Source organism: Lithobates pipiens, unplaced genomic scaffold, assembly GCF_037356315.1.
Source record: "Lithobates pipiens isolate NorthernLeopardFrog02 unplaced genomic scaffold, aLitPip1_a1.2 Scaffold_30, whole genome shotgun sequence".
Lineage (NCBI taxonomy): Eukaryota > Metazoa > Chordata > Amphibia > Anura > Ranidae > Lithobates > Lithobates pipiens.
In genome coordinates, this window is record NW_027507791.1 from 136,465,324 (window position 1) to 136,477,551 (window position 12,228).

The window sequence follows — 12,228 nt, forward strand, 5'->3', positions numbered from 1 at the left end:
TTAATCTGTCCAGAGGAGGGGCCAAGATTTTTGTAAACACCCGAGGTGCAATAGCTAGCCAGAAAGGCAACGCTACAAACTGAAAGTGGCGTTTTTCTACTTCGAAACGCAGGTACTTTTGATGAGCAGGGAAAAGTAGGTACATGCAGGTACGCATCCTCGATGCCAGAAGTTTTCCCCCTTGTAGGATGGAGACTACCGATCGGATCGATTCCATACGAAAGGACTGTACTTTTTGAAATTGGTATAGAGATCTAGAATGGGTCTGACATCTGTTTGGCTTTGGTACCATGAAAAGGTTTGAATAAAACCCTAATCCCTGCTGTTGTGAGAACTACCATGATAACTTTTTGCGACAATAGTCGCTCCAATGCTAGAAAGAGGCACTTCTTTTTCTCTGGGTCTCTGGGTACATTTGATCTGAGGAAACAAGGAGAATGGAATTCTCGGAATTCTAGTTTGTAACATAGAGCTACTGTGGAGATCACTCATCTGTCCTGAAATTCCTCCTGCCAGAGCCCTTAGAACTTTAGCAGTCTCCCCCCCCCCACTCAAGCGAGTGGGGGCACCCCTTCATCAGGAGGCCTTTAGTGCTTTTTTTTTTTTTGAAGACCTTCTCCCCAGGACTTATTTTGTCCTTCGGGTTGACCCTGAGCTTTAAACTCTGAGCCTGATGGTGGAGGCCATTGTGACTGCCTGGAGGCTGATGCCCCTGGCACTGGAGAAAGAGCCAGTTTAAAGGAGGGATGCTTACTCCTTTTCTTGACTGGTAAAAGAGAGATCCTTTGGATATAATTGTATATAATTGTCATAATTGTCCAAATCCTCTCCAAACAGTCTTGCATCATGAAAAGGAAATCCAGACAGGAGTTTCTTACATGGTGATTCAGCTGACCAATTTTTCAACCATAAGATTCTACGCATATGTACCAACCCAACAGTAAGGCGAGAGGTCTGGAGGATAGACTCTTATAGCATAAACGGCTAAACACAAAGCCGCGGGCTTGCTGTTCAGGTAAAACTTTGAGCACCTATTTAACATGGTTTCTTAAATATTGACAGACTCCAATCGCTGCCACTGCAGGCTGAGCTACTGAACCTGCCAAGGAGAAAAACTTTTTTTAATAGGAATTCCAATTTTTTATCAGTTGGATCCCTAAGCATCTGAGCGTTGTCAACAAGACAAGCCAGGCTTTTATTTACGGAGGATATGGCAGCACAAACCGCCAGTATACCCCAGATCTTAGTAAAATTTTCCTCCATAGGATAAAGTGTTGAAAACTTTTTAGGAGGAAAAATTTTTTATCTGGGTGATCCCACTTCAGAATAGATACGTTTTTCCAGTAAACTATGAACAGGAAAGACATGTGCGGTTTGAGGAGACTTCAGTGAACCCAAACAAGAAGTGGGTTTTTTAACTGTCTCGGGTACAGGTAACTTAAATGTGGACCAGACCAATCCAGCAAGAATTTGCACCAACATCTTCTCATCCTGAGAAGCTGAAGAGGGCCCTTCTCCACTAGATTCCTCATAAGTGGAATCATCAGTCTCATCCCGATCCTCTGAGGGGGATTCCTCTCCTTTTATCCCAGAGTTCCTCAGTTTGAGGGTCCTGGGTGGTAGAGGGGGACCTAGTGCGTTTTCTTCCACTGAGTGACGATGCGATTAAGGCCACTAATCTTTCCTCTAATCCATTTATGGTTGAGGAAAAAAACTCCTGTGTAATGTATACAGGGGCTGAAGTGCCAGAAGCAGTTGCCCCTGGTCAGCCTCCCCGGGTCTTGCAAGAGAGGGAAGGTGCTGCAGGGGGGGTCCTCAGAGCCTGAAGGGGACCCCTTTGAGCCCCTACTCTTCAGGGTATTTGTACCTCTTCTACCCATAGTGCAAAGCAACAAAAGATAGAGGTACCACAAATAAATGCACTGACTGCTGAGCACTGTAATTCAGCAACTGCCGCTGCTACCAAGACTCAGTCTGGTGCTTAAGTAAATGCTGCCTGGGAATGCCTGTGTCCCACACTCATAGTTTCATAGTTAGTAAGGTTGAATAAAGACACCAGTCCATCCAGTTCAACCTGAGTGAGTGTGTACAATTGTCCTGATCCCTGTACATCGTACACTCCACATGGGTCCCTACCCTCAAGGAGCCCACAATCCTAGGTCCCCATTCATATACTAGGGCCAATTTTGGACAGAATCCAATTAACCTACCTGCATGTCTTTGGATTGTGGGAGGAAACCGGAGTACCCGGAGGAAACCCACACAGGCACAGGGAGAACATGCAAACTCCAGGCAGGTAGTGTCGTGGTTGGGATTCGACCAGCGACCCTTCTTACTGCTAGGTGAGAGTGCTAACCAGTACACACACATGCGCCTGTCAGCTCTGTGTCCCTCCATAGGCTGTGTGCACCTGAAAAAGGGTGCACTTTAAAGCCTGTGTGGCCTAGCGCTCCGCCCCCTCCTCCGACCACTTCCGCCCCCCCCCCTCGTTTTTTTCAAAAACAAGCGTTTCCTGCGAGAGCAGAGACTCTAATTCCTCTGGCAAGCATGGGGTGGAGGCTGGGGCAGAGGAGAGAGAAGGACCGGTGGATGTGAAGCTGCTGAAATGATGACAGTGGGTGGTGCGATATGCTGCCGCTCTCTGCTCAGGCTTGTCTCAGTCCCCTAATCCGTGGAGGGAAGAGTCCCAGAAGGAAAAAAAACCCTTACCTTCATTCTACCTGGAGTATGACTAGAGGAGCATGGACACCAAGCAGACAGAACAGGCATGAAAGGGATGTGCTCTTGGCAACCCCCGGTGGTGGTTTTAGGCATAGCATACATTTTACTTTAAAGGAGAAAACCTACTAGAATTAGAAACATTCTTGAGGAGTCTCCCTTACCTTATCCAGCTGCAGGGTTCTATGTAACAGACCCAATATTCACCTCTCATGGTGGGCTCCGTTTTAGGAAAAAATCTTCAGAGACTGGGCCCCCCTTGAATAGGGGGGTCCACAGTTCTGGGCCTGTAAAGCACCCTGCCAGGAATATGGCTGAAAAAAACAAATACTGGGTCTCAGGGTTCAGCTCTCCAAAAAGAGAAGCGTTGCAGGTAAAACCTTGTTTCTCTTATATTCACCGACTGACACAGCTTCTCTCTTTAGACCATTGCGTTGTTATGCCACCTTCAGGAGAGGACTAGGCATTACATGTTAACATGTGATAATAAAACTAGAACTTTCTAGTTCCGCCCAAGGGGCGGTCCCTTAGGTCACCATCCCTCAGCATGCTACTGCAGCCTCAGTTTTATTTTGCCTAGTGAAGGGCCCATCGGTCTGTGTTTTTCTGCAGATGCTTTGCTTTTTGCGCAAGGTGAAAGATCTTGTGATCTGCTATCAACAGCCGGCTGGGTGGAAGGCTGGATACCCTTATCCTTGTAGTCTCCCCAGCCAGCGAGCGTGTGCAGGTCGCAGCTATGAGCTAGGCCGTCCACGGCGTACCTCAGTTCCAGAGGTGGTCGTGAGCTTTTATGCTCCGGGGCGCACATATGACCGGGCTACTCATGTCTGCGTCACAGTGTGCCAAGGCCAGCAGCCACCCTGTACTGATCAGAGAGTGGGTCTGTAATGGAATGTCTCCCAGCTCTTCAGGACTGGTAAGTACAGCTCTCCCTGCCTTGGTGGGGCTGAGCAGCTGGGCATTCCCTGGGAGGTCGATTTGGGGGTCCCTCACCTCCCTCTCTTCTCTCCTCTCCCTGTCCCTACCCCCCGTGGGGGAGGCTGCATGTGGCTGCTTTAGTGGTGTGTGCCATGTGCAGGGGCTCTCACCTGTGGAGGGACTGCGCTGGCTGGCTGTGTCCTGAGTGGTGTTTTCATGTCCCCGGGGGTGCCTGTGAGGCTGTGCCTGTGATATCTGCAGTGCTGATCAATGCCATTTTATATCTCTGTCTCTCATGGTTTTTCAGTGTCAGCGGCCATCTTAGGTATGGGCAAGGGAAAGCATACTCTCCTTTGTCTCGGTGGCCATTTTCCCTGTGATTTGTCCTTATACTGGCTGCCGGGTGGCCATTTTATTTGAGCCTGAGCCCATTTCAGAGCGGTTTCAGCGCCATTAGCAGCAGCTTTGAATGACACAGAGAGGATTCCTCTACACCTGTGAGCTGACAGAGAACATGGGCACTACTTGCTGGACAGCGCAGAGCCTGTCAGGGTGGTGAGTCCTGTGGGAAAGAGCCCCTCAGCCAGCAGCAGTAAGGAGAGTGGGACCATCACTGTCCTAAGTCTCCTTCAGGTGGCAGACAGGGTAGGGTCAGCATGGCTTATGAAACTGGTGTTTCGTCCCCCGAAATCCAGGCATTTGCAATCGGTTCGTCTGCGGAATGCGCAGTGCCCTTGGACCCTTTGTCGGTGGTCCTCAATTTGTTCGTTGCCAAGATGGAAGCGGTGCGTGGGCGCAAAGGTGCTAAAAAGCGGCCCCCACCTCTATCCTCTGGGAAGATCTCTGACGCAGACTCGGGCCCTGCTGAGGCTGGTGACCCCTGCTCTGTCGTTTCAGATGGCACTGACCAGGACCGTTCGGACAGTGAGGATGAGTCCCCGTCTGGGTCTGTGCATGATAAATCGCTTGTTGGAGCACTTATCACAGCTGTGTATGATACCCTGAAGATTCAGGAGCCAGCAGTTCCCTCTGCTGATGTATCGGCCCCTTTTTAGTCCCGTAAGCCAGCCCGTTCACCTAAGGTGTTCCCGTATCTGACTTATTTTGACAAGTTCATTTACAAGGAATGGGGTCGACCGCAACGGACCTTTTCGGTCCCCAAATACATGGCGGTGCGTTACCCCTTTGAGGAGAGCCTTCTCAAAAAATGGTCGGCTCCTCCGGTCATGGACCTCCCAATGTATACAGGTTAAATAAAGTAACCACGATCCCGGTAGAGGGGACTCCTGCATTTAAGGATCCCACGGACAGGAAGGCCGAGACAGGGGCCTGTTCCTTGTTTACGGTTGTGGGGTCAACCATGCGACCAGTACTGGCATCCGCACTTGTGTCAGACACTTACTGAGTGGGTAAAACTGTTGCACCGCGAATTGGGAGAGCAACAGGCTTCTCCTGTCTGCGTGGAACTAGCAGACCAACTAGTGCAAGGCCTTAAGTACGTTTGTGACCTGGCTCTGGATACTCTTCCTCTGTTATCCAGGGTTTCAGTGTCAGCAGTGGTCCTGAGGTGCCTGATTTGGTTGAAATGCTGGTCTGCTGACCAAGCACCCAAAAAAGCCCTGACGGATCTTCCCTTCCTTGGCGACCGGCTCTTTGGAGCCTCTTTGGATGACATTATTAAGAATGCCACAGATGGTAAGAGTACACTACTCCCACAGACCAAGAAGGCTAAGGAGCCAAGCTGTAGGCAAGGGTGCTCTTTTTCCACTCGCAAACGGCTTTTTTGTCCACCTGGAGCTTCGGCTAAACATCCCCCAGCCCGACAGGACGACCACGGAAGGACAAACATCCCTGGAACCACAAGCCTAACAAGCCTGCGAAAAAAAGTGCTACCGCATGAAGGTTTTCCCCCACATATGACTCGGGTGGGGGGTTGCCTTTGGGAGTTTGCTGCCCGGTGGTCCTCTCGACTGTTTGACCAATGGGTCTGCGATCTGATTTCCTACGGCTACAAGATAGAGTTTCTCTCTTGGCCGCAAAACAGATTCTTCCTCTCCAGCATACCCGTTCTCCTGGCTCGCCGGGAGGCTCTCTTGGGGGTAGTAAGGGACCTGCTGAATCGTGGGGTGTTTGTACCTGTTCCGGAATCGGAACGTTTCCAGGGGTTCTACTCAAACCTGTTTGTAGTTCCCAAGAAGGAAGGGGTACGTCCAATCTTGGATCTAAAGGCCCTCAATCACTTTGTGAAAGTGCAGAGGTTCAGAATGGAATCGGTTCGCTCAGTAGTCGCTGGATTCCATCTAGGGGACTCCCTGGCGTCCTTGGACATCCAGGATGTGTACCTCCGGCATCAAAAGTTTCTGTGTTTTGCAGTTGGGGAAGCCCATTACCAGTTTGTGGCTCTCCCTTTTGGTTTGGCATCAGTCCCCCAAGTCTTTACCAAGGTATTGGCTCCTGTGTTGGCGTTGCTAGGGCAAGGTGGGATCGTGATTTGTGTGTTACCTAGACAATCTCTTCCTGATGTGGTGATCACCATGCAGACCCTGCAAGAATTTGAGTGGCGGTTGAACCTAAAAAAGTAGGTGATAGTACTGACTCAGCATTTGGAGTACCTAGGCTTGCTGCTGGACTCCAGGGAAGCGAGAGTGTTTCTCCCTTCAGACAAGCTGCAGACTCTCAGAGCCACTGTAAAACTGCTGATGAACTACAAGTGGTAATCGCTGTGCTTTTGCATGCGAGTCCTGGGACTCATTGTGGCCTTCTTCGAGGCAGTACCATATGCCCAGTTCCACACCAGAGTCCTACAGAAGGAGATTTTGACAAAATGTGACAAATCTCCATTGTCCCTGGATCAACAGATCCAGTTAGTGAGGGGTTCCCTGATCTGGTAGCTGAGGTCCTCGGTGCTTCAGTCCCCGGTGCTTCAGTCCCGCAGTCGTTCCTACCTCTGAAATGGACGGTGATCACAACGGACGCCAGCCTATCCGGCTAGGGTGGAGTGATGGGAGTTCAGTCGACTCAGGACCTCTGGTCGACGGAGGAATCCAAGTTGCCAATCAATCTGATCGAACTGAGAGCGATCAGGCTATGCCTCTCCACATGGTCAATGAAACTGCAAGGGCGTCTGATCAGGATCCAGTCAGACAACGCCACTGCTGTGGCATACGTCAAGGAGGAACAAGCTCGGCCACCGCACGGGAGGTCGCTCATATACTTTGGTGGGCAGAGCGACATGTACCGGCCCTGTCAGCCTTTTACATCCCGGGTGTGGAGAACTGGCAGGCGGACTATCTAAGTCTTCAGATGCTGGACCCAGGAGAATGGGCATTGCATCTGGAAGTGTTCAGGCTACGGTGCCTGTGGTGGGGCACACCAGACGTGGATCTTATGGCCTCCTGTCTCAGTCAGAAAGTTCCGCGATTCGTGTCCAGGACAAGACGCCTTTTCTCCACTGAAACTGTTACCACATCTGCTTCAAAGAGTGGAAGCCGGGGGGATCCCAGTAATACTGGTTGCCCCAGATTTGGCCTCAGCGTCCTTGGTATACAAACCTAGTGCGCCTGGTGGCAGACGCTCCCTGGGGACTGCCGTTGCGAGAGGAAATTCTGTCTCAAGGTCTGATTCTCCATCCTTCTTTACGATTGCTGGGTTTAACGGCCTGGCTATTGAGAGTCAGGTGTTGTGGGACCGGGGTCTGTTGGACTCAGTGATCCCAACTATGTTGAGAGCACGGAAATCTTCTCGGAAAATATATCTTCCTACCTGGAAGGCCTACATCTCCATGTGTGAGGAGAAAGGATGGCATCCATGCTCCTTTTCTATATCCAGGATCCTGCTGGTTCTTCAGCAAGAGGTGAACCAGAAATTGGCATTAAGCACCATTAAAGGACAAATATCAGCTTTGGCTGTCCTTTTTCAGTGACCTCTGGTGTCTCACTCTCTGAGTACTTTTGTTCAAGGGATGCGACATGTAGTCTCTCTGGTGCATCCACCGTTACCCCCGTGGGATCTGAACCTGTTATCGGCGCTTTAAAAATCGCCATTTGATAATATCAGAGAGTTTCCCCTGTTTTTCCAGAAAGTGGTCTTTCTAGTGGCCATCACATCGGCCAGGAGGGTTTCAGAACTGGCGGCCTTGTCCTGCAAGTCGCCCTATTTGGTTATCCACAAGGATAAGATGGTGTTGCGTCCGCAACCGCCTTTTCTGCCAAGGTAGTCTCAGCGTTTCACATCAATGAGGACATTGTGTTACCATCTTTAAGTCCTAAGCCGACACATCCTAAGGAGGTGGCCCTTCATGCTCTGGACGTGGTTCCGGCTCTGAAGGTGTATTTGTCTGCCACAGCTCCCTTCCGGAAGTCAGACTCACTGTTTGTTTTGGTGGCTGGTTCAAAGAAAGGCATGGCGGTCTCGTCGGCCACCGTTTCCAGGCGGATCAGGCAGATTGTAGTACAAGCCTACGCCTTGAAGGGGCAGGTGCCCCTCTTTCCAGTCATGGCCCACTCCACGAGGGCAATCAAAGTTTTGGGCCTTCTGACATCAAGCGTCTGTTGCTCAGGTGTGTAAAGCAGCGACCTGGTTGCCTGTCCACGCGTTTACAAAGTTCTACAAGGTAGATGTCAGTGCATCAGCTGATGCCTGTTTTGGCCGCAAAGTTTTTGCAAGCTGCTGTATAGTTGCAATTGCATATGCAATTTTTTTCCTTTTTTCCAGTTTTTTTGGGTAAAAACGCAGTACCTTTTAAGTTAATGCACTGTTGCATTCGTTACTGCAGTTTTTGGTGCGGTTTGAGGGTAGTGCTTCTCTGTTGAGGAGCACCTTGTTTTTTTGTGGTGGTTATTCCACACACTGTAGTTTTTTTTTTTTGTGGGTAAAGTTTGTACTAGTTCCCACATGCCATGGTGGATGAAGTTTTATGCTGTTTTCACACCCCTCGTTTTGGCACTGCTTGGGGATGTCCCAATGGTCTAAAGAGAGAAGCTGTGTCAGTCGGTGACTATAAGAGAAAATAGGATTTAAGGAGTTAACATGTAATGCCTAGTCCTCTCCTGAAGGTAGCATAACAACCCAATGGTCTAAAGAGAGAAGCTGTGTCAGTCGGTGAATTACAGAGAAAAGGATTTTACGGTTAGTACAAAAAAATCTTATTTTCTTCGGACACGAGGCCCGGGTACCATCCAATTCGGCCTGGAAAAGACACCTTGAATGGATCTGGTTGCATGGCTAGTCCCAGTGAGGATATTCCAGCGTAGCTCTGCACAGCACATCTTTACTTGTGACCAACACCTAAGAGACTGGCGAAAAAACTGAGGTACCTCCAGTAAGGGGAGGGCTGTGCCCTAGCAACCCCGTGGGCGCACCAGAGTGATCATTCTGGGAGGCCGTCATATGACCTCCACCCTGAAGGAGCGCCTCACCGACCACCTGTCATTTGACGGTGGGTGGGCGGCAAGTGGTCATGAATAAAGAGAGTGTTCACAAGCTCATATTTATTTATTACAGGCGTTTACTGTATATAGCACCGACAATTCACACAGAATTTTATACAGATCCAGTGCACGGAAGCATATTTAGGTTTCCTGAAGCTTTAAGAATGCCTTTTAGAAACTAACATACACTGTTAATTTTAAGGATACGGTTAAATAATGTCCAGCGTGTCCCTTTAAGCCCTGGCTTGTACTTCCCTGCAGTGACTTAAAGCGGAGGTCCACCCTAAAGTGGACCTTCCACTCATTGGAATCCTCCCCCCCTCCGGCGCCACAATTGGCACCTTTCAGTGGGGAGGGGGGTGCAGGTACCTGTACAGTACAGGTATCTGCACCCACTTCCGGCGTAGATTCTGCAGAAGGTACGCCCCTTTCCGCAGAATCTACGCCCCTTTCCGAAAGTCCCCCGCTGCCTGCTGGGAAACACACGGATCCCAGAGACAGCGGGGACCATCCTTGGACCATCCTTATTGCGCAGCGCGACTCGCGCATGGGCAGTAGGGAACCGGGAAATGAAGCCGAAAGGCTCCTGATTCCCATACCCAAGATGGTGGCGGCAGCACCCGAGAGACGATCGAGAGATCGGCTTCGGGTGCCGACATCGCTGGCGCGCTGGGCAGGTAAGTGTCATTATTTTAAAAGTCAGCAGCTGCAGTATTTGTAGCTGCTGGCTTTTAAAAAAAAAAAAAAAAAACGGCGGAACTCCCGGCGGACTCCCGCTTTAAGACAGTCAAAAAAACTAAAACTTTAAAAGCAAAAAGTGCATCAGCATAGTTTATTATCATTGTACACCTTATTAACTACAGAATTCAAATACACTCACAATGACTGTATTAAATACCCAAAAACGGGAGATAATTTAGTTCTCTCCCTTGTGTAAAGCAGTGTTTCATCTCAGGCATCCCCCGTCACCTGACCACATTGATTTTGGGTAAATTTGAACTGTTTAATAAATTGTAAAATATTTTAGTATACTAATCTTCTTGTTTTTCAAACTTTTAAAAAACTTTCAAGAAATTTTTAGTGTGAAAAGAATTGAATTTGGGAACATTGAAGTTGATTTTACTGAAAGCAGATATATTGAGCACTGTGAGTGCATTTGTTTTAGATCTGGGGGCAAGCTCTGAAATAAGGGGAACGCTCTTCTGATTTCTGTCATTCAATCACATACAAGCAAGAAGCTGTTTTTTATTTACCTTGCATGTGATTAAGTATTCTTTGCAAAGGGAAGCTTTACCTCATTTACTAAGCTCTGGAGCAAGTGCATTGAAGTGCACAGTATATTTCCCTTTATTAAATCAACCCCATTATGTCAAGAATTCAGAACACAGTAAAGGTATCTATAAACATTATATTATATCAAAGTGATCACAATTGGCTCAGCAGAGGTCAAGTAGGCAGTTAAAGCCGTGCAACCACCATGTTTTTGCGACTCTTCTAAACTTAGAACATGGAACAGATGCAGCTTCTAATTAACAAAAGGGTGCTCATGTAGTGTGATTACTGCACGAGCAGAGCGGGGTCACACCTGACCGGAATCTGCAGCAGTTTTCTAGATGAGAAACTGACGCATTCGCTCTGTACATCAGCTGCAGACCTGTGCTCTTTTCTATTTTTCTCTAAAATAGAAACGGGCACAGACAGTGCAGATAAAGCGCCACTTCTGACAGTAGGAAGCTTGGTTAATTCCCTAGTTTCTATTTACCCACTGGTGACTTTGCATTGGAAGGCTTGTGCTTTATCATTATGCAAGGTTTAGCAAGTGCATAACATTTTTAGTTGGACATAATGAATCATAAGCCAAATGTTAATCTGAGTCTCTGTGGTGTTCCTGTGTCTTACAGCATGCACATGCGCTGGAGGTATTAGAAGATAAATTGTTCGAGGGTGCAAAGGCATTGGACGTTGGCTCTGGGAGTGGATATCTCACTGCGTGCTTTGCTAGAATGGTTAGTTTTCAAAAATCATGTTTTATAAATATGCAATACGGTTGTAAATAAGAGATTGTTTTTTTATGAAATTTTGTTAAATTGATTTATTCATGAAATTCAATTGATTGCAATGCTCTGAGGTGGCAATCGAACACCTTTAACCACTTCAGCCCCGGAGGATTTTACCCCCTTCCTGACCAAAGCACTTTTTGAGAGTCGGCACTGCTTCGCTTTAACTGACAATTGTGCAGTCATGCGACGATGTACCCAAACAAAATTGACGTCCTGTATTTTACCACAAATAGAGCTTTCTTTTGGTGGTATTTGATCGCCTCTGCGCTATAAAAAAAAGGCGACAATTTTGAAAAAAAAATGCAATATTTTTAACTTTTTGCTATAATAAATATCCCCCCCCCCCCAAAAAAAAAAAAATATATATATATATATATATATATATATATATATATATATATATATATATATATATATATATATATATATATATATATATAAAAGTTTTTCCTCAGTTTCGGTCGATTATGTATTCTTCTACATATTTTTGGTAAAAAAAAAAATTGTATTAAGCGTATATTGATTGGTTTGCGCAAAATTTATAGCATCTACAAAATAGGGGATAGTTTAATGGCATTTTTATTTTTTTTATTAGTAATGGCTGCGATCTGTGATTTTTATCAGGACTGCAACATTATGGTGGACACATCAGACATTTTTGACAAAATTTGGGGACCATTGTCATTTATACAGCAATCAATGCTATAAAAATGCATTGAGTACTGTGTAAATGACACTGTGGGGTTAACCACTAGGGGGCAGTGAAGGGGTTACGTGTGTCCTAGGGAGTGATTCTAACTGTGAGGGGGCTGGGCTTCAACACGCAAGACAGTGATCACTGTTGTCGATGACAAAGAGCTGTGATCTCTGTCCTGTCACTAGGCAGAACGGGGAAATGCTTTGTTTACAAAAGCATCTCCCCATTCTTCCTCTCCGTGACACGATCGCGGGCACCCAGCAGACATCAAGTCCGTGGGGCCCGACGTACATCGTCGTGCGCTGGTCAACAAGCGGTTAATATAAATGTGCCACATCCTACATAATCAGTAAATACTGGAATTGGGAATAATGGACTTTGTAGGCACATAAAAATAACAAATTGT

The 12,228-nt window shown here is 47.5% G+C and overlaps 1 protein-coding gene across 6 annotated transcripts in view; it reads left to right on the plus strand.

Moving 5' to 3' along the window:
• The window catches only part of LOC143943247 (protein-L-isoaspartate(D-aspartate) O-methyltransferase-like), a 325,651-nt gene that overhangs the window by 83,403 nt on the left and 230,020 nt on the right, over window positions 1-12,228 (plus strand). For 5 of the 6 annotated variants that reach the window (XM_077464891.1, XM_077464885.1, XM_077464886.1 and 2 more), the window contains one exon: window positions 10,967-11,071. The exons of the other annotated variant lie outside the window; for it this stretch is intronic. In XM_077464891.1, the coding sequence (XP_077321017.1) occupies window positions 10,967-11,071 (105 nt within the window). The remainder of the gene's footprint in view (window positions 1-10,966; window positions 11,072-12,228) is intronic. 6 annotated transcript variants of the gene reach the window in all.